Source organism: Neltuma alba, unplaced genomic scaffold, assembly GCF_004799145.2.
Source record: "Neltuma alba isolate B1F8T4 unplaced genomic scaffold, ASM479914v2 tig00011850_pilon, whole genome shotgun sequence".
In the NCBI taxonomy this organism is placed as follows: domain Eukaryota; kingdom Viridiplantae; phylum Streptophyta; class Magnoliopsida; order Fabales; family Fabaceae; genus Neltuma; species Neltuma alba.
Window position 1 is genome coordinate 191833 of NW_021636455.1, and position 25906 is coordinate 217738.

At 38.0% G+C, this 25906-nt stretch overlaps 4 protein-coding genes across 8 annotated transcripts; 3 read left to right on the forward strand and 1 right to left on the reverse strand.

Moving 5' to 3' along the window:
• Positions 1–1303: 1303 nt before the first annotated feature.
• LOC114718480 (tubulin alpha-3 chain) lies at positions 1304–5200 on the reverse strand. Of its 2 annotated transcripts, XM_028903802.1 has the most exons (6): positions 4917–5200; positions 3427–3641; positions 3138–3337; positions 2523–3031; positions 1872–2233; positions 1304–1527 (listed from the first exon to the last, which is right to left on the reverse strand). In XM_028903802.1, the coding sequence occupies exons 1-5, from the start codon at positions 5027–5029 to the stop codon at positions 1921–1923; spliced, it is 1350 nt and encodes a 449-aa protein (XP_028759635.1). In that variant the 5' UTR covers positions 5030–5200; the 3' UTR covers positions 1304–1527; positions 1872–1920. The 2 variants fall into 2 exon arrangements, with proteins under 2 accessions (XP_028759635.1, XP_028759634.1); XM_028903801.1 differs by lacking the exon at positions 1304–1527 and having other exon boundaries at positions 1611–2233; positions 4917–5199.
• Positions 5201–8644: 3444 nt separating this feature from the next.
• Positions 8645–14909, forward strand: LOC114718483 (peptidyl-tRNA hydrolase, mitochondrial). Of its 4 annotated transcripts, none has more exons than XM_028903804.1 (9): positions 8645–8725; positions 12508–12687; positions 12772–12856; positions 12986–13053; positions 13530–13580; positions 13671–13744; positions 14154–14212; positions 14300–14376; positions 14551–14909. In XM_028903804.1, the coding sequence occupies exons 2-9, from the start codon at positions 12580–12582 to the stop codon at positions 14680–14682; spliced, it is 654 nt and encodes a 217-aa protein (XP_028759637.1). In that variant the 5' UTR covers positions 8645–8725; positions 12508–12579; the 3' UTR covers positions 14683–14909. The 4 variants fall into 4 exon arrangements, with proteins under 4 accessions (XP_028759637.1, XP_028759638.1, XP_028759639.1 ...); XM_028903805.1 differs by having other exon boundaries at positions 8646–8725; positions 12516–12687; XM_028903806.1 differs by lacking the exon at positions 8645–8725 and adding an exon at positions 11262–11341 and having other exon boundaries at positions 12516–12687.
• Positions 8650–11223, forward strand: LOC114718478 (pentatricopeptide repeat-containing protein At5g44230). The gene is made up of 2 exons (XM_028903799.1): positions 8650–8725; positions 9272–11223. The coding sequence occupies exon 2, from the start codon at positions 9273–9275 to the stop codon at positions 11202–11204; it is 1932 nt and encodes a 643-aa protein (XP_028759632.1). The 5' UTR covers positions 8650–8725; position 9272; the 3' UTR covers positions 11205–11223.
• A 2613-nt stretch (positions 14910–17522) lies between the features above and the next one.
• Positions 17523–19994, forward strand: LOC114718482 (transcription repressor MYB5). Its single transcript, XM_028903803.1, has 2 exons — positions 17523–18162; positions 18283–19994. The coding sequence occupies exons 1-2, from the start codon at positions 17840–17842 to the stop codon at positions 18842–18844; spliced, it is 885 nt and encodes a 294-aa protein (XP_028759636.1). The 5' UTR covers positions 17523–17839; the 3' UTR covers positions 18845–19994.
• The last annotated feature ends 5912 nt before the right edge of the window (positions 19995–25906 follow it).

The following is a 25906-nucleotide window of genomic DNA, read 5'->3' on the forward strand; positions in this document are numbered from 1 at the left end:
TTAGTTAAGTTAGTTATTTGTAATAAATAGGTGTTGTTTTTTTAAAAATATTTTTGCTAATCAAGTATATTGCTTAGAATTACTATTATTACATGGATTACTTTGAGAAAAAAATAAATAAATATGAGGAAAAAAATAGATTGTGGTCTTATATTTAAAACTAAAATGAAAGTCAAATAGTAGATTATGAGGTTTTTGGTTCTGTTTTATTGTTTTTCTGTTTGTTTTGTTAGTCCTAGACTTGATCCCAGTGTTCCTTCGTTCTTAGTTGCAAGAGGCAAGAGCAATTGCACCTCACTCAACCACCCTTCAACATAAAGTATTAATTATACAAAGTATTATGTGTGTGTGAGAGAGAGAGAGAGAAGTGTAAAATCTTTTACTAATTTTGAAAGAAATTGTACTATCTCTAATCTTAAATATAAGAATTACTGAAGTTTTTTTTTTTAAACCCTAAATATGAAATTCCAATATATTTTTTTCCTTGAATTTATATGTTTTTTTCAAACTCTCTTCATTGGTGTAAATAATTATAAAAATATTTTAGAAAAATCAATGCAAATAATTTAGTTAATTTTTTGTTGAGTAAAAGTAAAATTAATGTGATTACTACCGATGTTCCAAAAACATCAAGTTAAATAGATCATAAAAAAGTAAATATTACTTCTAGTTTGATTTTTAATTTAATTTTAAATATAATATTTCGATTTATTTTGTTTTTTATATATATTTTTTAAAATAGTCTTTATAATAGTTGTTTATGTTAAAAAATTTTAGTTAATATACATAATTAGTAAAAATATTCTAAAAAAATACATATTTATTACAAATAACTAACTTAATAAATTTTTTTAATCTATTCAAATTATTTAATTAGTTTTTATATTAAAAACTAAAGATAATATTATCATTGAGGTTATTTTCAGTTTTACTTGAACAATTATTAGTTTGGAATTTTAGTTTTGGTTTAAAATAGTACAATACTTATGTCTAATACTTTATATTTATTATGTCAAGTTTTATAATTATATATAAGCATGTGTTCTATTTTTAAAATATTATTTATAAACTATAAACTTACATGAATAAAATAAGATATATAGTCATTTACTATTGAAAGACTTGATATAATAAATTTGATGTTAATATTTTTCTTTAAAATAGTCATCACGTAAGAATTTTTATACCAGTTTATTTACTGATGGCGAGTGAAGTCTAAGTATTTATTTAGAAATAACTCGTCAATATAAGAATATTTTAAACTAATGTTATTAAACTTTGTTATGATCTAAGCTCCTTATGAATAACATATCAAATATAGGCAACAGCTGGGATGAGCTGCTTGAGCTTCTCTCAAAACATTTTAAACTTAGGAGAGATCCATGAATGCAGCCCAATCAAACGCTTTGTAGGAAGTTCTCATGGGGCATGGTTTGTTTCTGTGTGTTGACGGTGTCATCATGCCAATTTTCCTCCAGAATTTTTGGTTTGGGATGAATGTCAATGACTCATGATTGATGTTTGGACCTGGTCAGGAATCTTACATCAAAATTGATCTAAACAAACATAAATTTAATGTCTTGACAACACCCAAATAAACAGCTAAAACAAAGCTTATCAATCCAAAAGGCATGTAGGGAAAGGATATTTAAATAACATTTCCCAACCATGAAATTTTGGAGTATCTTACTACGGAAAACTTCAAACGGTTCATATCACATGTAAACAATATAGAAGATGAACTTTTATTGATTCCACAAACAATCACATTCTAAATCACCACGTAGAAATATAAAGTTACCATGATATAATGAACATGCATCACACAAGATGAAGGAAACAACAGGGTGCAGGAAGGATGACAAGCATACTCTTTTACTCAAAAGTTGATAGATTTATCTAGAAAGTGCCTTCGTGGCATCAATAATCTTCTCCTTCCTCTTCATCATCTGCTGCCTCAGCACCAACTTCCTCGTAATCTTTCTCAAGAGCTGCAAGATCTTCACGGGCTTCTGAAAACTCCCCTTCTTCCATTCCTTCACCGACATACCAGTGCACAAAGGCCCTTTTGGCATACATGAGATCAAATTTGTGATCGATTCGGGAAAATACCTCCGCAACTGCAGTGTTGTTGCTGATCATACAAACAGCCCGCTGCACCCGAGCAAGGTCACCAGCTGGTACCACTGAAGGAGGCTGGTAGTTGATACCGCACTTGAAGCCAGTTGGACACCTGTAGGGAACAGGACAAACATAGTTGAGATTATATTCTTGCATGCCAAGAATGAGGATTAAGCAAAGCAAAGGAAAAAAAATCACATGGTACAGAGTGGATCATTTAAAATAATCAAATTCCAGAAAATTCAGTTCACGCGTTCGCTCACTGGGCATAAAGTTATGCAAGTGAATGTCATTAACCTCTGTATTACAAAGGAGAAGGTCATCAACCTCTTCCATTAGTTTCAATCAACAAAGCCCAGCAAATATGCTACCTTAAGTAAAGTACATGCAAAATTTCTTACCAGTCAACAAACTGAACAGTCCTTTTTGTTTTTATGGTGGCAACTGCAGCATTTACATCCTTGGGAACAACATCCCCACGGTACATCAAGCAACAAGCCATGTATTTCCCATGCCTAGGATCACACTTAGCCATCATGCTTGAGGGCTCAAATACTGCGTTTGTGATCTCAGGCACCGATAGCTGCTCATGATATGCTTTTGCAGCTGAGATGACAGGGGCATATGAGGAAAGCATGAAATGAATGCGGGGATATGGCACAAGGTTAGTCTGGAACTCTGTAACATCCACATTTATAGCTCCATCAAACCTCAACGATGTTGTTAAGGATGATATGATTTGAGATATCAATCTATTCAAATTGGTATAGGTTGGCCTCTCAATATCCAGGGATCTTCGGCAGATATCATAAATTGCTTCATTGTCCAAGAGCACAGCTACGTCAGTGTGTTCAAGGAGGGAATGAGTAGAAAGAACGCTATTGTATGGCTCCACAACTGCAGTTGAGACCTGAAATTGAAGGAGAAATTAGCTAAATCGCATACATGGTAATGACCATTTTACTATAGCCCATATAACAGGCAAGTTCTGAGGGGTGAATTACTCAGAGAAGTACCTGGGGAGAAGGATAGATGGTGAAACCCAGCTTTGACTTCTTTCCATAATCTACAGACAAGCGTTCCAATAGCAAGGACCCCAGACCAGACCCAGTGCCACCACCAACAGCATTAAACACCAAAAATCCTTGCAGGCCAGTGCAATTATCTGCTAATTTTCTTATGCGATCAAGGCAAAGATCCACAATCTCTTTCCCAACTGCAGCACCAATCCACAACTTAGAGTATGAACCAAATGGATTAGTTTCCATATGTTTCTTTTATTGTTATAGAAACAAATTCCCTTACCAGTATAGTGTCCTCTGGCGAAATTATTAGCTGCGTCCTCCTTTCCAGAGATGAGCTGTTCAGGATGGAAAAGTTGCCGGTAAGAGCCGGTCCTAACCTCATCGATCACAGTTGGTTCAAGATCAACAAATACAGCTCTAGGAACATGCTTGCCTGAACCAGTCTCGCTAAAGAAGGTGTTAAAAGCATCGTGGGCAACACCAACTGAAGTGTCACTGCATATGGAGAATTTTCAGTAAGGCAACGCGTAAGAACTGACCTAAGGAAATGTGACAATTTCACTGAAGTGGCTTTACTAGAAATTTATGAGCTAATGCTATACGCAATGCAACAGTCATATATTGAATCGATACACGGCATGAAAAGCATACTAAGTAATTTCTCGAGATGTAAACTCAAGCAGGTGAAGTTCATTGAATGACAACTCTCGTCACCCACGGAAGCAAACTGTTAATTTGTTGAACTACTGAGGCGACCTGTCAACTGTTGGGTTGGTTATAGGCATTTCCAGTTTAACCTGGTAGGATCGATTCCTTTTTCTTCAAGTTTCTAACCAGTTAATCAACATATTTAAGAACCCATTACTCGCCAGCCATAAACCCATTTAAAAGCATACGCTTCTACTCGTGATATATCAATCAATTTTAACACGAAAATGTAAACCAGAAATATCCATAGATCCTGCATGTCCTCCTAATAAGCTCCCTCTCCTCTGTTTTTGTCAATGGATTCCATTCCTAGCCCCTACCTTATCATCCCTTGTCACATTTGGTCTTTCCCGCTTCATTTCTGGTCATCTGGTCGAAGTCTCATAAACATGGATACCCCCTTTTTTTTTTTCCGGTCATCTTAGCAGTTGAGTGAAGACTGAGTTAAGGAAGGACATGCGACAGTGTTCATCTAACTGGCTTCAATAGAAAATTGAGAGGCGACAAATATCTGCTATAAAGTTAACCGGATGAGATGTCTTATCGTTTATCAAACACAGATGCAGCGTCAACTGGTTGCACTGATGGGGTGTCAACCATAGGATTATGCGCAATTACAGTTTACCCAGTTGGATTGGTAACCTTTGCCCTCCAAATGCAGTGGTGAGTTAGTTAACATATTCATAATAACCTTTCCCCTCCAAATGCAGTGGTGAGTTAGTTAACATATTTATAATAAACCCATCCGTTGGTTGGCATGCTGATATACCAGAATGGACCCAAAAGATGTTAAAGCGGCCGAAATCCATAGATCCGGTCCTCACAATACGTTCCCTTTCTTCCATTTTCGTCAATTAATTCCTGCTATCTAAATTGTCAAGCCTTGTCAAATTCAATTAAGTCGCGGTCATGTAGTAAAATTCTCGCGAACACGGACGCATAAAATTCGGTGATTCGCGAAAAAAAAACCCACAAATCAAGACCATACTCGCTCATATATGCAGGGGGGGAACAGAGAGGGAAAAGGAAAAGACAAGATGAATTTGGAGGGGCAGCAGTTACCTGGGCATCAGGCCGTCAGGCTGGATGCCATGCTCGAGGCAGTAAAGCTCCCAGCAGGAATTCCCAACCTGAATACCAGCTTGGCCTATGTGTATGCTTATGATCTCTCTCATTTCGACGTCTCTGCGATCCCCTTCTCCGGTTGAAAATCAAGACTACAATTCTCCCCTTTCTCTCGCTGAGTCAGTGCGGAAGGAGCGTGTAACTGCTTATGCAGATCAAGAATCGTCTGTCTCTATCCGACCTTCGCCACACAGCACTACCTAGCTTTTTCTTTGGCGACGCGACTTGGAATTGAGATATTTCCGAAACGGAACCGTCTCAATCTTTTGATCCGTTTTTTAATCTATATTCCAAAGATGTAACGAGCGTTTTATAATTCAAAAACTACCTGTCAAAGAGGGGGAAACGTATTTGTTATTTTGTTGAAGCCTAATAATGTAATCAAGGTAGGTTAAGAATAAATAAGCAATCAGCGATGAGAATAGAATGATGGCGGCACAAAAGATGCCCCACCCCACATTAGGCCAGCCCATCATGTGGCCCACGACCATGTAAATGACAGGATAAGCCCTGGGGCGAGAGGAGGGATCAGGAGAACGTTAGGGGCAACTGGAGGAAAACAAAAGAACATGAATGAGGGAGCAGGGTGGCCATGTGCGGGCGCAGTCACCGTGAGGTACCGTGGCGAGCCCAGGTTTTGGACGATTCCACTCAGTCAGGCTTTTGTTTTATTTCCCCCCCTCCGCTCTGGCGCCAGTTATTCAATCAATGGCTTGGAGCAGGAGATTATTAAAATAGAGTAATAATGATACAAAGTAATTTTGGATTGATGAAAAGGAAATGGTTGGCACTTGAGAGAGGGATGAAACATGAAAGCGGATGGAGGAATGGGTCTGGAGGTGCCGGGCGTTGCCCCAACACGCATCACATCCATCAGAGTTGGCATGATTATATATATGTATATATATGCCCTGTCTCATAATAAATGCCTTGCTTTCACATCAACCACATATCTCCACTTCAATGCATGCCAATGGTGCGTCTCATGATTTTTTTGCCTTCACGTTACTGCTCCACGACGCTCCTAAGCGCCTGTTTATAAATATTTTTACCTAACTTAAAACAAAATTTTTTTTATACTTATTTTTTATTTTATAAATTATGATTAAAAATATTCTTTTAAAAGCTTCAATCATCGTTACAGACAAATCCTAACACTTCTCGCGTAACCCTCTCATTCCATAACCACAAGAAAATCGGAATCCAAATTAAGTGTAGAAAATTTTCAACAAAATCTTATGATGTGGTCGTATAGATAACCAAATAACTGCTGTGAGGCATTCTATCTGTGTCACACACAAAAAAATTGTTCAAAAATTAATTTTTCCCTTCACTCTATGTTCTTATTTAAATAGCTTAGATGATAAAGAATTTATATGAAAATAAAATATTTATAAACTAGCCATGACCCTTGAGAACTCTAATTTCAAATCTTAATTGACAACTTAAATCCACAAGCTCGTAATAGACTATTAGAAGCTTAAACATTAATTTGAAAAATACATAAACAGTGCAGACAAAATTACTATAAAAAAATAAAAGCCCAATCAATAAAAAAATGCTACCTATCTAGTTAATGCAACCATATGTTATGCACATGACATGCTTATTTATATTTGATGGGCTGAAAATACGCCCAGATACAATTAAAATAATCAAAACGGTGCCCAAAAAAAAAAGAATAAGAACATGATGGAATATTTCCAAAATGAAGTGAGGTGTCTTTTCAAAACCATGTCCCATGCTCATAAGTTAAGGGATTTATGTGAAGAGTTGTGTAACGAGTTACTATATCAGGAGTTGTAGGGTATCTTTGATTTCTAAGGGCACCTGTCAAAGCTTGTGTTATTTAAGAAAGCCCTACATACTAAAGAAGATGCGACTCTGCATGGAAGCGTTATTCAAAATAACCTTTAGTGATTAAATGTGTGTTTGGTCACAAAAGTACATGTGGTTATAACTTCTAATTGAAGAAATACCTTATGGGAAGGAGACGACTCCTAAAAATATCATTTCATAGTTTATGTTTACTTTCATTGTTATTTTATTTGCACAACATACGATAAAACATAATATAAAACTTGTTACTTTTTATGTTTGAATGCATGTAATGATAAAATTAGTTTATTACCAAGTAAAAATCATTGTCATTTTAACTTGACTTGTGGCAATGCAAATCATACCTAAGTGATTTAAAGAAAATTTGTCCATCAATTCAATTTATATCCTGGAATTAGAATATGTGGGAATGAGTTCAGTATGGGGGAAATTGCTGCTCACTCTTAAAAACATCATGCACAGATTTTTTTTCTTTCACTCTTTAGAGGAACATTGCCACTAATAGAAGGGCTGGATAACTAGTAGACTTTTATTGTTGGTTTGACCCAACATGCGATGAAACTTCTTATACACTGGCGTCACGCCAATTTCACAGATCCTCATGCCCCGCCACATGCTCGGCTGCCCATCAGAGCTCCGTGCCTCCCTTCAATTTCGGTTCTTGTCTCCTGAGTCACGGGGCACTCCCTGGATCAACTCTCCCATGCACCTTCGCGTGTCCAATCTTGATCCCTTCCTCTTTCCCTCTCTCTGCAGCCACGCACTGACCTTTTGTTGGCACCAACTTAAATGCAACCGTAATGCTCTTCCTCTTGTTTTGGCGCCAACTAATATGAACTGCTGCGCCAAAATGTTCAGAGTTACTCATGCACTGCAAACGAAATCAAGGTTCCTTCGTGTCTCGAGTCAATGCTGGCGCTGGTTGCTCAATTGAATCGAGAGCTCTATTTCCAGTTTCTACTCAAACGGCGCCGATCTGAGGTGATGGGGGGAGTATTTCTTTCATGATCATTTGAAGGAATCCTTTCATGCTTCCTCACTTCCTTCTTCAATAATTTGTAATTTCTCTTCCCTCTCACACTACACAATTTTCTACTTCCGCCCGCACCAATTCGTCATACATAAATTAAAATAAAACATATTGAATTAATTTCCATCGTTTCTATCACCCGGTTCAGTTACTAGATGGAAAAATCCCTAAAAAAGAAAGAAGTTTGAATACTGCTATATAAAATTATAATTCAAACAGCTGATACAAAATGTAAATGTCAAGAAACAGGACCCAAACTGCATTCTGAGAATATTATAAAATTATCTATATGTCTTTTTGTTAAAAAAAAAAGTTATGAAATTTATTATGTCATGTGGAGTTTAATATTTGTTATTGTTAATTCAATACTTGTCATTTTTTTATTTTATTAACGTCATTTATGTTATAAAAAGACACATGAGTAATTTAACAATGTTTTCAAAATACTAATTCAAGCCTCATTTTCAAATGTTAGTTATCTGAAATTTTTTTTTCTTTTATAAAAAATTAGGTATCTAAATTGAAATCTCACATATTCAGAGTTATTTATCAGAGATTTTTCACTACTTATGGGAATTCATTGCCCAGCTGGATTGATTTTATGCTGAATTGCAAAATTTCCTTCCCTTGCTGAATCGGACGGCTACAAATCACTTACCTCTGGCTCAGTCTAGATGAGCTCAATGCAGGTGATCCTTATTCCCCGCCTTCTCTCTGAACTCGCCGCCGCCTTCTGGGCACACCTCAAACAACGTCAGTTATACGCTCGCCGAGATCTCGGAAGTCAGTGACGGACAGTTCGTGAGCTGCGGCTGTCAGCACCGAACCCACGGTCTTGGTTACTTAATCTCATTACAGATTTCCTCGACAATAACAGGTACGGAAACAAGAATTACTTCTGGTTGCTCACCGATTCTTATGGCGAACGAGGTCACCAGAACATATACTTTGTTATCACCAACAAATTTGTGTTGAAGTGGCTGATTCCTCCTGTTTCATCGCCTATCCACTTCATCATCCTGCAGCAAACCCATCTCTGCTTTGTCTAGTCATTACCTTTTTCTGCGCTTTGGGTCGTTCGATAATCTAACCCTTGTCGTTCTTCTTCTCCCAACTTCAAAATTGTTATAGTTCATGGCACATTTTTAGGATCGATATCAACAATCTTTTGTTGTCATTCGTTGGAGCCTGAAAAATATTAGAATTTTCTTACCAGCTATAGATTGACTTGATTATAAAGCGTGGTTTGATGCTTAAACTGAAAGGTCGTTTAGCTGCTCACCAGCAATTTTTTGTTTGACATCTTAACTGCTTATACTCTGCCGCATGTGAGAGCATGGAAGATGACGAAAATGCTTGCAGTTCTGAATGCCTCCAAAGATTGGCTTTTTGTGGACTCAGTCGCTATGCTTCTCTGTCGCAGAATGTCCACGATTTCTGTTTTGAAGCTTGATGGTTTACGGAAGCTGCCGCTATCAGCTCGGATTTTTGCTCCTTATTCAGAACCTCAAGAGCAGAAGATTTTGGAGTCGGATATTGTTTATATTTTACATGGATGCACCACCTTGAACCAACTCAAACAAGTCCATGCCCGTCTCTATCGTAAAGGCCTCGATCAATGTTGCTATGTTGTCACTAAGTTTATTCGTATGCTCATTAAAATGGACGTTCCAGTGCACTCATACCCTCACCTTGTTTTCAGACAGGTTAAGAACCCCAACCCATTTCTCTGGACTGCTCTGATTTGGGGCTATGGTGTTCAAGGACCCTTTTCGGAGTCTATTCGCTTGTACAGCTGTATGAGGAAGAAAGGCATTGGCCCTGTATCATTTACGTTCTCAGCTCTATTTAAGGCTTGCGGTGCTGTTCTTGATGCAAGTTTGGGGTCACAAGTTCATGCACAGACAATACTGATAGGTGGTTTCGCGTCTGATTTGTATGTTGGCAACACTATGATTGATATGTATGTTAAATGTGGGCTTTTGGACTGTGGGCGTAAAGTATTTGACGAAATGGCTGAAAGGGATGTTATTTCTTGGACCGAGTTGATTGTCGCATATGCAAGAAGTGGCGATATGAAGTCTGCAGGGGATTTGTTTGATGGATTGCCAGTTAAAGACATGGTGGCATGGACAGCCATGGTTAATGGCTATTCCCAGAATGCCATGCCAAGAAAGGCATTGGAGTTTTTTGAGCAAATGCTAGATGCTGGCATTGCGATTGATGAAGTTACCTTGGCTGGTGTTATATCTGCTTGCGCTCAATTAGGTGCATCAGAGCATGCAAATTGGATTAGGGATATTGCCGAGAGTTCCAGATTTAGGCCAGCCAATAATGTAGTTGTTGGATCTGCATTAATCGACATGTACTCCAAGTGTGGTAATGTGGAGGAGGCATACAAAGTTTTTTCGGCAATGAAGGAAAGAAATGTATTTTCCTACAGTTCTATGATTGTGGGATTTGCAATGCATGGCCTTGCTCATGCAGCCATTAAATTATTTTTTGATATGTTGAAGGCAGAGGTAAAACCAAATCATGTCACCTTTGTAGGAGTGCTCTCTGCCTGCAGTCATGTAGGCATGGTAAACCAAGGGAGGCGGCTCTTTGCTGTTATGGAAAAATCTCATGGTGTTGCTCCAACAGCCGATCATTACGCTTGCATGGCAGATCTTCTTGGTCGTGCTGGATGCTTAGAAGAAGCACTTAAGCTTGTAGAAACAATGCCTATGAAGCCCAATGGGGGAGTGTGGGGAGCACTTCTTGGAGCTTCACACATTCATGAGAACCCTGATATTGCTGAAATTGCTGCGACCCATTTATTTGAACTTGAACCTGATAGCATAGGAAACTATATATTGCTTTCTAACACATACGCATCAGTTGGTAGATGGGATGATGTGTCAAGGGTGAGGAAACTGATGAGAGGAAAGAAATTAAAGAAAAACCCTGGCTGCAGCTGGGTTGAAGCAAAGAAGGGTATAATTCAAGAATTCTTTGCAGGTGATGCAACACATCCACAAACCAGGGAGATAAGGAAAGCACTAGAGGATCTAGTGGAGCGACTGAAGGCTACTGGATACCAGCCAAATCTGGGTTCTGTGCCATATGATGTTAGTGATGAAGAGAAGAAGCGTATACTAATGACTCATAGTGAAAAGCTGGCTCTGGCATATGGATTGCTGAATACAGATGCCGGTTCCACTATAAAGATCATGAAAAACCTTAGAATATGTGAGGATTGCCATGTCGTCATGTGTGGTGCATCAAAAATTACGGAAAGAAAGATTATTGTCAGGGATAACATGAGATTCCACCACTTCATTGAGGGGGTTTGCTCTTGTGGCAATTTTTGGTGACTGAGGCTGGTTCCAGATCTTTACACCAGCAATAATTCATTCTTACCTTCTGAGATTATCTCTAAAAATATGCAACTGTTGAAATTTACTTCAATATCATAGCCTTCCATCCCAATTCCTCATGCTTGGTCTTAAAGGTGAATCACCATTCAATTTTGTGATACTTCCCTGATGATTGGCTGGTGTCTATTCTCCCTTGAGGAAATAGTGCAGCTTTCTATAGGTTATATATATTGAATATTAATTATTAGATAAATAATATCATTAGAATATGTAATTACATTAGGAAAGGAATTTCTCTTTAGAAAAACCTCCTTTCTTCTCGTTGTACGTGCCACCTCCTTCTAGGTTTATCTCAACAAATCATGCACTTCTCGGACCTCAGATACTGCTGCTGGAAAGCAATTGAGCTGTGGTTGTTGGCACCAAACCCATGATCTGGGTTTGTTAATCTGACTACAAATAGTTTTGACAATCACAAGGAAACGAGAACTTTTTTGGGTTGCTCGCTTATTGTCATACCAAATGAAGGAACTTGAACTTCCCCTTGTTATTAATCACAAATTTGTGTCGATGTGGCTGGTTCCTCCTGCTTATTGTTTATGAACCTCATCATCCTACAGCAAGCCCATCCCTGCTTCGTTGACTTGGTCATAGGCCAATCATTACCTTTTCTGATGCTTTAGATGGTTTGATAATCTAATCCTCGTTGGTCTCATAACTTCGAAGTTATTGTACTTTATGGCGTTATTTTCGAATCAATATCAACAATTTCTTGCTGCTGCTTGTTGAAGCGCGAAAGATTTTAGAATTTGATCACTAGCAATGGATTGATTTGATTATGGAGTATGGTTTCATGGTTCGATCAAAAACTCATTTATTTTAAGTCTTAAACGGATGCCTTGAAAATTGTTTGATGGGAATTGCTCATAACATAGAAAGTGTGTAGAAATTTCCTTAGTAGCTGAAGGTGGTAGATTCAAGCAGTTGTATTTAGCTTGTTTCTTTGCCTTGACTTTTATGGTTACATATGAAGTCAGGAGGAAAGCCTTGGTTATTAGCCACATGATTGAAATTATTGTTTTATTGAAATTTGTTCTTTATGCACTATAGCACCTCTAATATGTTACATATGAAGTCAGGAGGAAAGCCTTGTTTATTAGCCACATGATTGAAATTATTGTTTTATTGAAATTTGTTCTTTATGCACTATAGCACCTCTAATATAAGGAAATAACTTCATAGATTTGAACAGTTGGTCGCAAGTTGAAACTTCTATCAGGACTCATGGTTTTGGTTGCAGAATTGCAGGTAAAGCAATTCAGTGCATAGAAAATGTATGGCAATTTGAAGACTGCCTGAGTTCCTGGACAGGATGCTTAATCATTTGTATAGGCGTTGTTTGTGTACTGCTGCTTCTCGGCCATGGCTTCTTGTTGGGTTGGGCAATCCTGGTGAAAAGTACAAGGGAACTAGACACAATGTATACTGTAATCTAAAATGTAATGCATACTAGTGATTTTGCTTTTAGTTTTCTCGAAAGATAATGCTATGTTATTGAAAGTAGGTGGGCTTTGAGATGATTGATGCATTTGCTGAATCACATGGGATTGCTATGAACACAGTCCATTGCAAAGCCATTTTTGGCCAAGGTCTCTCCGTGTCATTCAATCTCCCTTACTCAACCTCTTTTGTTTTGTTTTGTTTTGTTTTTTGTTTTTAAACTTTTAATCCCAGTATGCATTGTATTTCTGAATAATTTGTGGGGTAATCTATTACAGGTATTGTTGGTGAAGTTCCTGTTTTCCTTGCAAAGCCTCAAACTTACATGAATCTTAGTGGTGAATCTGTAAGGATTGAAGATATTCAACTTAGTCTCTGGTGTTTGCCTAAACATGGCCTATTATTTTCTTGGATTGTTAATTTAGGTGTATAAAATTTATTAGTTTGAGAGAGAGCTTGTCTGGTTCTACTTGGAATCTGGAAAATCTATTCCTTGATTGACATTAATATAAGATCAATTTGCGCCACTGGTAAAAGCAAGTGCACTTAACAAATTCAAGGTAGATAATGTCTTGGCAGCTATTATAGTAATATCTTGGAACTGACTATGGGAAATATTAAACTTCAATTGTTATCTGCATATTAATAATTTTAATCCGCAGTGTCCTGTTTCCTTTCCTTGGTCAGTGTGCTTGTTTGTACGAGCCTTGTAGGTTCAATCTATAGGTTTATTGCCATTCTGAGGATGTTAGTTGCTTGGATTGTTGATCCCTTATTTCAATATGAATTTATGAGATAATATCTCTTGCATTGTAACTGCAGGCAGGACCAATGGCTGCTTATTACAAGCTACCTCTTGATCGTGTGCTTGTGGTAATTTGTTGCTTTCACCCCTATCCTTTCAAGCATCCAACGGATAATAAGTGCGTTGTTCCTCATTTCAGTCATCTCCTTCCTTTGTAGATCCATGATGACATGAATTTGCCATGCGGGGTGCTTCGTCTTCATGACAAAGGAGGTCATGGAAGCCACAACGGGTACAATAACATGTGACAATTGTGTGCTTAAGTTGTTTGATCATGACAGCTTACATTATGACTTGACAAGCCAATGCATCATGTCTCTGCTACTTTTCTACATATATTGAGTTTGTGATCTGTTAATCTGATGAATATGCTTTGTTAACTAACTCTCTCATACTGAAGATAAAGATGAGAACACATACGTACCTTCAAGGAATACCTGCACCATTACCCTGTCTTTGTGCATACATTAAGAACTCAAAGTAGCTTAAAAAATAGTGAGTTCTTTTTCAAGTAGGTCTGTTTCATTCAATTATGGTATATGGCTTATTCCTGGAATTGAGATCGTGAGATATGATTAGTTTCCACTCTCATTCCCCCCAGTCATGTGTCTTCTTGTACTCAGTTCTTTTCACTGAACCAGGCTGAAGAGTGTGATCTATCACTTCCGAGGAAATATGGAATTTCCTCGGTTAAGAATTGGTTAGTACGTTTGGTGCAAATCATTTACTTTTTCCCTACATTTTAAGTAGCCATTATTGTTATTATTTTCAATTTCTTTGGTGTAAGGGATTGGGAGGCCTCCGGGGCAAATGGATCCTAAAGCATTCTTGCTTCAAAAATTCAATGTAGCTGCCAGGCAACGAGTAAGTTGTTTGGTGTTGAACTCTACTAGAGGAATTTGTTTTGTAGTTCTTCAGTTTGATGAGAGTTTCAACTTGGGAATGTTGTTACACAAGGTTTCAGTTTAAGACTAAGTGCAACAAATGGTTTTGATGCACTTTCATCGGTAAGCGAATTGCTGTATGCTTGTTGGACAGATTGACGGTGCTTTGGAAGAGGGAGTTGAGGCATTGAAGCTCCTTTTATCAAGAGGTCTGACAGAGAGTGCAAGAAGGTTCAATAGAGAGCAGAAGTACAAGCACATCAGAGTGCAGACATTACCAGTATGATAGGATTCCCTGCTGCCAAGGCTGTTTTTCTGACCTATGTACGGAATTTATCAATGTATTGATTTGCAAAACTAATGCCTGGAGAGCCGGCTGAATTCTGTTAAATTATTCCGAGATTTAGACTTTTTAGTATTATTTTTAGTCAGGTCATATCTGTTCATCTTCACTTGTTTTCGTTTGTACGTTGTCTCAATGGAAAGATTAGTTTCACATTTTGAATTGGTTCATATTGGCTGTGTTATATCTTTTGTCTCGAGCCAAGCGAATCAGTAGAGCCGCATCAACCGTTTGTCCCCTTGGTTATTTGTTGTGAGTGATAACGGATTTTATAGTCCCCCCCCCCCCCCTTCCCCCCAAAAGCAAATTGGGTTGGTAAAGGTTCTCCATTCTCCAAGCACTTTCAGGTTCCAGGAGAAGGTAGTCTATTTCTATCCTCTCTTCCCTTTGTTCAGGCTTTCGTCGCCTGCTTGGAGAAAAAATGTGTCGGTGAAGGTCTATTTAGCCAACGTTGAGGTGAAACGAAGAGCACGGCTTCATTCCCAGCGGTTGATTGCCGTGACATTTTCTTGGCTATTATCATTAGATATTATACATAATTACATATTATATTGTTGTTGGGATTTTCAGTAAAATTATTATGTATTAAAATTTGGTAAAATGTTTTAAGAGTTAAGATGTATTCAGCACCTTAAAATTTATTCCTCTGGTTCTTAATATAAGATCCATTTAACTAATTTGATTAGATTAAGGAAGTTAGGTAAGTTAGTTAATTATAAGAAAAGTGATATATTTTTCCTAAAACACCATAGTCATTTTTCTTAATACCCTCTCTCCTTTTTCTACTTGATTATGGTTGAGGGAGTATCTATAGGGGTAATTTAGAGAAAACTGATAAATATGAGAAATGGGTCTTATATTTAAGATCAAAACTAATTCAAGAATTATGTCCTATATTAAGGATCGAAGGAGTATTTTAAAGGTGTATTTAGCGTCTTAAAATTTTAAGATGCAATTTTACCCCTAATAAAAAAAAGATCAATTTCACCCCTCTGTTAACACCTTCCAAACGTCATTTATTGATTTTACACACACACACACATATAAAGCAAGCATGTAAAAAAAAATTTATCTTAATTTTTAAAAAAATACTTTGAAAAAAATGCTTTTTGTCCCCTTCGGACATCCACTGGTCAAAGGACCCAAACGACCCAAATAACACGAGGTGAAAGCGGACACTTCACCGCTGTCAAGTTCGTCCAGATGAGGATGACGCCTTCTTTCTTCAACCTCTCCGATATCTTAAATTATGGCGGTGCCAACGAGTTTCATTACTCCTCATTGTGGCTCCTAGCCAGCACCGATTATAATTATGGGCAACTCAGAATCAGAGGAAGCTTTATCTCTTGTCTCTTCCACTTGTAATTCAGAGCGAACTTGGAACTGCTTGAAGATGAAGCATTGTTAACGCTAGCGGTTAGAACATCTGAAGGAGATGTCCAATACTTGGGCCTCTTTGCCCTCAAAATCCCGATTTTCTTCATCAGATTTACCCCCCAATCTCCCAATTTCCTTTATCAAGTTATCCCCTTGAAATTTCTGAAAGCAAATTTTGGGTGTCCCAGCATCTTTTTGGAGTTCTTCTTTTCCTTGATGTAATTGTAGTAGAACAAAGAAATGGCAGATAAAGTAACTAAGGTAACGATGATAATGATGGAGTGAGAAGTCAGGGATGTTTTGAAGATAAAACGAGGAGAATGGAGTTGAATAAGCCGCAACTTCTTGCATTTATTATTCCCGGGAGCCATTTCTATGGGGTATCTTATTAGTTTAATTTGGGTTTTGGATTTCCTTTAAAATGTCAATAAATTAACTTGCTAATAAAGTTCTACACCGTGGCGAGATATTGAATCCATCTTCTCGTTCCAGCATCCGAAATATCTTCTCCACTGGCGGCATCTTTGTTTTGGCAATGAGTTTGGTGAACTGGAAGTCTGGAACAGACAAAGGGAACCCTTTTTTTTTTTTTGGGTAACTGGATCACAAACAGACGTTTGGGAGGCGTTAATTTAATCATGAAATTTAAAGTTATGAGAGATATAAATATGATATAATTAATTATAGAAGAATTAGTAACGAAAAATGTAAAACCCGAACAGCAGATTTTTCCTCGTGGATGGCATTAACCGACATGACAAAGAAATTATGGGCGATGGATACAGTGAAAGTCAAACCCTTTTCTTGACCTTTTCGGTACATGAATTTTTTTTTTATTTTTTTTATTTTTTGTGGGTACAAGTGAAAGTAAAACTGTTAAAAGGAAACAGACATGAGACGGGTTGATGTCACCGGCCCACATAGCCCAACCGAATCACTTCAGATAAAGTGCTCCAGGCCCATATTTATGGCCGTGGGCCCCCAGCAACAATGGATTCTACGCGCCAACAAGAAGCTTAAAATCCACGCTCTAAGCTTTTGCCCGCATCCTGCCGTAAAACAAGTGAATAATATCGAACTCCTTCCTTTGTTATGTTAGTATTACACAAAAAAAAAAAAAGGAATGCACTTTCACTTTGTGTCAGCAGAGAAACTTAAAAAGAAAGGATTTGAAACAGGTGGGGGGAGTTTTTAAATTGGATTAATACCAAGAGTTAGAGAGAGGTGGGGAAACAAGGAGAAGAAAATATGAAGATGGCAGCTTTTGGAAACTAATTCCAGTGTTTATTATCATGATGAGTATTCTAGAATTAATTTTTAAAAAAATAATAGCTAAAAAATTATTTTTATTTTATATTCTATATTTATTAAAATAATTATTTTAAATAAATAAAAATAAAAAGGTAAATCTACACCATTCAAATAAAATCTAAATAATCTAAATCACGGTAACTGTTCCAGGTTTCGGGAGGAAAAGCTTAACGGCTAAGAAAGTAAGTAAAGGGCGTGGGAGCGGGACAGCGCGTGGGAGTGAATGTGGGGAGTGGAGTGGAGGGGAGGGGGGTTTCAGTCTTCACAAATGTTTGTCATACCATAACAACGACAACGTGGCTGGGCAAATGGTATACTATGCCTCCTGCGTATATATTATATCATCATCTCATCTCTTCTTGCGCGCGTCGCCCTTCTCCAATTACACAGATCCATTTCCGAAGCCTAAGATATGAGAAAACCCTCATCGGCGTCGTCGCGCCCAGCACAAGCCGCCCCTCCCAATCCATCTGCTAAGACCACACCCTGCTGCAGCAAAGTAGGCATCAAGAGAGGCCCCTGGACTCCTGAGGAAGACGAGCTCCTCTCCAAGTACATCCAGAAAGAGGGAGAGGGCAGGTGGCGAACCCTCCCCAAGAGAGCCGGTCTCCTCCGCTGCGGCAAAAGCTGCCGCCTCCGTTGGATGAACTATCTCCGCCCCTCCGTCAAGCGCGGCCACATCGCCCCCGACGAGGAGGATCTCATCCTCCGCCTCCATCGCCTCCTCGGCAACCGGTGAGCACTCCCCCCCCTTCTTCTTCTCTGTTCACTCCAATCCCACCCGCCTCTGCATATCTTCTTAATTTCTTAATTTCCGCTCGAGCTCATCAAATTAGGGTTTGTGTGTGGTGGCAGGTGGTCTCTGATAGCGGGCAGGATCCCTGGGAGAACCGATAATGAGATTAAGAACTACTGGAATACCCATCTCAGCAAGAAGCTGATCAGCCAAGGCATTGATCCCCGCACCCACAAGCCCCTCAAGCCTAATACTCACCCATCAACCAGTGCTGCTCCTTGTTCGCATCATCATCTTCATGACCGTAACAACTCATCATCCAACCCCAGCGCTACTACTAAACCTAATCCCGATGACAAACCCCCAATTACTGAGCAGGACCCCAATCCATACTGTCACTCCTTGGATCCATATGATGAAGCATTGGCCCTTGGGGATCTGCCTGCAATCCCCATGTCCAACACCCCCAGCAATCCCAATGAGGAGGAGGACGAGGATATCAACTACTGTGCCGACGATGTTTTCTCCTCTTTCATCAACTCACTGATCAACGACGATGCCTTTTCTGCTCAGCAGCTGCAGCAGCAGGCGCCCCCACCGCCTCCTTGTAGTGGCATCAATGGTGTGGCCTGGGACGAAGATCCCAACAGTATGCCAGCCGATGCAGATGCTGTCCACTAGCACAGTCGCCCTCCATCCAATTCAGTACTTGTATGAAGCGGAGTGCACTTATTTATTGCGTCTTGTGTGTATCATGTATTCTATATTTTGGTGGTTCGTGTATTCATATCATATGCAACAATGAAGAGACCAAGAGAGGAAAGTAGTTGTCCAGTACATGCATGACACACTGGGGATGTCCGTGTCAGCATCTACGCATGTACCTAGGGTTTTTATTCAATGGGTCTTGTATCATGCATGTATTCACCTGTGTATTGTCTTCTCCAGTTTTGTTGTATAATAAACCGGTCTCCACTGTGTAATAGATTTGCATCTTTTATGTATCACATATTCAATTTATATCTACGCAGGATATGGAAAATGCATATGTTAATTCTACTCTCTCTCTCTCTCTACAAATATATATTCATGCATTACCTTTCTAAACAGATCATCATATACATACATATATACATATATATATAAATATATTACCTAGATGACTTACTGATCTATCCTACAGTCCTGTCAAATAATTTATTCCAATCTATGAGTGTGAACTTACAACAGATGACGAATGAAGACATGCATGCTTCGATCGAAGTAAATTATCAGCTGGGATACCCAGAGCATGGTGGACATGAAACTAGTTCAACTAATACTGGCACGACACACGGACACAGATTATCAAACTGAGAAATCCATGTAGTACGTGGCCTAATCAATTTATAGATATTAGTTTATCTTCTTATAGTATTAGATATGAATTATAGAAGCAATGAGAATAGCAGGCACATCTTAAAAACATATTATTAGCTAGATACCACTTGGTGCCGAAATTAAAAAGACTTCATGATTCGCCAGGGAGAAATTAAAGTTAATCATGTTGAAGTCTTAATTAGCTTGCTTATTCATCCCCAGTCTTTATATGGTACGGTGTTCCTCCCTCACATCTATCAACATTCATCAATTCTAACCAGCATGATGCCATGCCCTTAGTTCACACAGATGTTTTACTGAGACATCGCAATCAAATCAATCAGTCAATTTGACTACATTTATTAGATGTTACTCGTAAATTAACAATGTAATATGAAACTCATGGTGTTTTCCAGCCCAGATGTATGTTGCAATATAAACAGTCCATGTCCTCTTCTACACACACAAATAGCAGCAGCAGCAGCAAATTACAACAAATTTTTATTCTAATTGTTTTTTTTTTCCTTACCTAGCATTTGATCCACACACACACACATTTGCAGGTCAAGTCAATGTGCGCTCTATATGTGCCTTCAATCATGCATATATAGGCGTGTGTCCAGATAAACATCAACACGCATGATACCTACAAGATATTAATAGATATTTTCTTTTCTAAAATACTTTTATTAATCATGTACATTAAAATTATCTCTTTATAAAAACTTTTTAAGATGAACAATCACTATAAGGGTGACTTAAGAGCAAAATAGATAAATACTAGAGATAAAACATATTGACGTCTTATATTTAAAATCATATTGAATCTTCATCTAGCTCTTATGTTAAAAACCAAAGATAGTATAACTATTGTGAACCATAGATTTACGCCTAGACAGGAAGCATCATATCTACTACATGAATCACTCAACTCTCTATGGTACGTATAGAAATCAGTTTAGTGTTGTCATCTCAGTATATAACATGAGTATCAAAAGGCTTTCGAAGGCGTCTTTACTTTATAGAGACCATACTCTTCCCCCCCCCCCCAAAAAAAAAACAATAAAAATTGCTAGGGCTGTGTAATTGTGTGGTTTTCTTAAACCAGGTCTGTTCCCATTTTTAAGGTTTTTAGCTTTGTAGAATAGAACTCTCTTCGCGTAAAGTTGAAGATGAGCAGTTAATAATGGAAACACAAAAAATGATGGGACAAAAAAGGTCCTTCTCAGTTAAGGAACGTTGAAATTATATTGATTTGGTTAAAGCAGAAGGCAGTTAATGGTGCAGCTAATACATCCAGCAAAAAATTATATCTTGAGGGGCATTTTCAGAATTTATAATGAAAAAGTAGCATGCATGGAATGATGAATATGTTGATGAAAGTGTTGTGGAAAATAGCATTGATTTGAATATATATTATATATTTATCATTAAGCTGTGGAGCTATTATATATTAACATAGATCCAAGTGAGTGAAAAGGCCTGGACAATCTGCAGGCAACCTTTTCCATATGCGTCGATCGACGACTACCTTATACGGCAAAGTGATTATATAGATCTAAGGCCACATTAATTATTACATAAAAAGGAATAATGTGGAAGTATGGAAGTATTAAATTAATTCGCTTTGATCTGGTCTCTCTCATATATATTGCTAATTATAACTTTCCGGTATGAAAATATATGACCCAGAGTAGCTTAACAATTTTGGAACAGAACCCGCTACCTATATACATACATGTGTGTGTGCGCGTGTGTGTAATGAAGTTATAAGCTACACACAGAACCAGTTATATTCCTCCCACGAAGAATCAAGCAATCATGGATAGTCCCTGTAATAGCTATGTATTCACTGGACTCTTAAGAAGCGAATAGGTAATAACGGACAAACTAATGTGCAGATCTGAGTAGAAGAGATTTTCGAACATACCTTACTTTGAGGCATGACCGTATGAGCTCTTCCATCTTCTCCATGCATTGCAGTCACTCGTAATATTCTGCACGTACCATGTCATAATGTCAAATTCAAATAATTCTTTCTCTCTTGTTTATGATTCATCAACTATATTTATTGTTACACAATATACGTGTGCGATGTGTATTAATTACCAGCTAGCATGTGGCGATTAGATCAAACGAAAGTTAACCGTGGAACTATACATAGATAAGAAATTAATTATAATATCAAATATGGTGACGCGCACACAAAAATAAAATTACAACTTTAAATAATATATGTCAATTAAACCATATAAATATGGGCGACACATGTAGGGGTTTGGATATATCCCTTCCATTCGCAAGGGTGCTGCCAGCCAACCAGCCAGCCAGGAAGGTAGTAAATATACAACTATATCTCCCTCTCACTCTCTCTCTCACACACACACACATGTATGGCATACAATTCGAAGGTTAAAATCTCTCACGTTTTTTAAAGAAGTCATTGATGTTGTTGCAAATCTTGGTTTCCTAAACCAGTCCTTCAAATTTGCAATAGATGCTTCTCACGTTCCTTCAGACCCTCGGGTCAAAGTGAAACCAATATTATTATGTCCTCTATTTGTTGAGACTATGAATACTGGCTACCAAACCACTTTCAGTTAAAACATTCCATCTCAAAAACAAGCCAAAGAGAATTGAATACATTCGATGAGGGGAAAAAAATAGAATATGAAATTAAATTTCAGACCCGCTCATAACTAATAAGACTCATATTGAGACAATATACGTTTATATATTGGCTGAGGTAAGTGTGCTTGGAGTAATGGCGCAAAGATTAAACATCAATGTTGAGATTATATATAATTAGGTGGGTCTTGATCTATTACATGAAGCTTGCTATACATATGTGTGTGTGAGATTCTACACATACATTTATACATATATTGTGTTGATATAGCTAGCAACTGAAATAATGAATAGCCAAATTAAATTTCATAAAAACAAGGGTAGCTGTCCCCTGACATGTATGTTTGCCTCGCATGTTGTGGAACCTTATATTCCTGAAACAGTGGGGAGTAAAAAACCATTCGGAGATGACATTATTGATCTTAGGCTTAACTGCCAATGGTAGTCATGAAGATTAGCCGAATTGGATTGCTGTGCATAATGTGAGAAATATAATATAATTCTTGCTGAAGTTAAAAGCTAGTTGACTAATTTAAGTAAATTAAAAAAGTTTGTTAAGTCAATTATTTATAATAATTAGGTGTTATCTTTTTTAAAATTTCTTGCAAATCATGTATTAGCTAAAACTATCATATGATTGAATATTTAACATGTGTAACTACTGCAAAGACTATATTAAAAAAATAGATAAATATGAAAGGCAAAACAGATTGGAGTCTTATATTTAGAATCAAATTGAAAATCAAACTAGCTCTTATATTAAAGATCGAAAGTAGTATAATCTAAAACAAATATATTTTCTACCTTATGCTGAAGTAAGAAAAATGAGAATGGAGTCTTTAATTAGGATGATCTGGAATAATAAGCTTGATCCGTGCAAATTAATTTGGTCAGAAAAGCAAGAAAAATTCAAATCGCACGAGGCAAACGAGATGCGGTAAATTAAGGTGCGCGCGGGGGAAGGGGATTGCTCCTCTACCCTCATTTTACAACACAGCCATTGGATCTTTTGATAAAGATCCAATGGTTCAGCCATGCTGCATGCCCGGAGCGACGAAAAGGCTGTGTTTTTTTGTTTGTTTATGTTTGGGGCAAATTATGGGGTGCGGGGAATGGGCTTGGACGTTAGTGGGTCCACGGGAAGCCACAACCGAATAAAGGCCGGGCCTCCACCTCAAATAAAGCTTTGTCCGGTTATGAATTAATAGAGGTGGGATGGGGTGGCCGACAAAACTAACAGTCAGAGAGGCAACCTTTGACTTGTTGGGCGATAGTATACGGCATGACATTGACCCATTGGATGAACGGCTCCACAGTGACCAGTGATCACGACCTCTCTCCTTAAAACTACCAGTCTCCCATCTGATTGGTAGCTTCTTCCCATTCCACCACTCCCTCTCCTATCCTTATTTTCTCTATTGACGCACCCATAGTTTCAATCGTAAATCATCCTGAGATCCACCCAGATGCATGCATGTGAATATGTGTATGTGTTTGTATTTTTCCAGATATATATATTCCTAATTAACCACTATTCTGGGGCATCAGATAGAGGAAGAGCGGAAAGACCGATGCGGATGCAGGAATGGGCTGTTGACCACAGATTTAAGAGTTCTGCGCATTCTGATATCCGCTTTGCTATCTATATGCCTTCTCCTTCTTCTTCTTCCTCTTCATAATAATAATAATAATACCTCCCACATCCATCACTAATTAACCCTATCACTCCAGATCATATACATATCATTCAAAATCACTTGCCGCAATTTAATTAATTAATGTGCATTATGCATTAACCCAACTCCAGAATCCCCATAATAATACATACTACCTTAATTGTCATCAAGATTCGGGATATGCATCACAAACATAACCCAGTAAAGGGCAAGTGCCCAGGCTACTGCACACACAAACAACCATATATATGTATATGCGTGTGTGCGTGTGGAGGAGAGATCGAGACAATTACACAAGAGATATGTTGTGCAATAAAATGCGTTGATTTGTGTCCGGAAAACGCACCTGACGGAAAGCCTAGCTCCGGAGAGGGCGAAGGCAAGACGTGCGTATGCGTGTATGTGCGACTGACTCTGGGGATCCTCTTCGCAGTGGTGTTGAATGAAGAAGAAGCAAGCAATGGCAATGTATGTGGATGGAAACTGGGGAGATATATAGGCAGGCACGACATCTAAAACGCGCATACATTTGTATATGTATATATCACGGGTGAGAAGATGGAAGAGAAATTCTAAGGGAAGGGAAGGCATTTGACCGTTAGATCGATGAACCAACCAAACGTTCTCAAAGTCTACATGCACAAAATACGGTCCCCACACACCAACCTTTCTCCCGGGCGTCCCCCACTTAGAGGTCCTCTTCATTAATCTAGTCAACGCCCACATCTCCTTTTCGTTATTAATTAGTGTAGCTTCTCACATCGTTAATACTCTCCGGACAAGAATGATGAATATATAGTTAGCCCCCCCCCCGGTTACTCATACTTGTATACTTCCTCTGGCTCTTATTATGAGACTCTTTTTAAAAGAAATTTCTGATCCTTTTTTACAAGAGCCTGTGCCAGTTTCAATGAATGTTAAATATTTTTTTTCTTCACATAATGCCCATATTTAACAAGGGTGGTGAAATGGTAACAATTAATATATGATGTTAAAATTTAGTACAGTTAAGGATGATCATATAATTGAAAATTAATTAAAATTTATGATGAATTTAATATTTTTAACTGTTTTTTTAAATATGTGTGAATTAGTTAATAATACCTTGTTATAATATGTGCTAGGTGGCACTAGGGGAGTGCCATTCATTTGATGCGCATGTACGTATGTACGTACGTACGTAGGCAGCAAGCCAAAAGGAGCCGAGCACGATGTTGGCTTTTCGTCCCCCAAGCTTCACCCTTTTCCTTCCATGACGCCTCGTACCGACCCCACAACTAACTACTTTTCCGGTCCTAATTATAAGACCCAATTGACTTATTTGAGGAGATTAAGGAAGTAAGTTAAGTTGGTTATTTATAATAAATAAGTGTTGTCATTCCTAAAATATCCTTGCTAATTAAGTATATTGGCTAAAACTATCATTATTAGAAAGATTATCTTGGAAAAAATGCATAAATATAAGAGACAAAATGGATTGGGTCTTATAATTAGGACCAAATAAAAAGTCAAATTGGGTCTTATAATAAGGACCGGAGGAGTATTATTTTCACTATTTTCATTTATTTATTATTAATTCCTACCTGCCATTCTCTCTTCTCTCTTTTGATCATACAATTCACCAAGCTGGCTATTTGACTTTGTTCTCGTTCTCTTCGCCTTCTCCAAACCAATACATCCACATCAGCGGCATCAGATCAGGAATAGAAGTGGAGATAAGGATTGACAGTTGATATATACCAACAATATGGGTATGGTACAGAATGATATATGATGGGTGAGGGCCCTTTCTTGCTGATGCACCTTGTTTGCAGGTACCACGTACGTACCTAATAATCTAGCCCTGAATTTACCAGCACTCCTCGCGTCCACCAACTAGCCAACCTTCCCCTTTTCCCTTAGACGAAACAAAACACGATGGCCTATAGCTCCGTGTCCATGTGCTTGTACATCTATAAATGATCGTAATAAAGTTGCAAAGAACGGTAAAAACCGCCTGTCGTTCCTTAACAATACAATGATCGATACATCGTTTGTCTTGAGTGTGTTTACACGTGTACGTATTCATAGGATAGAACCT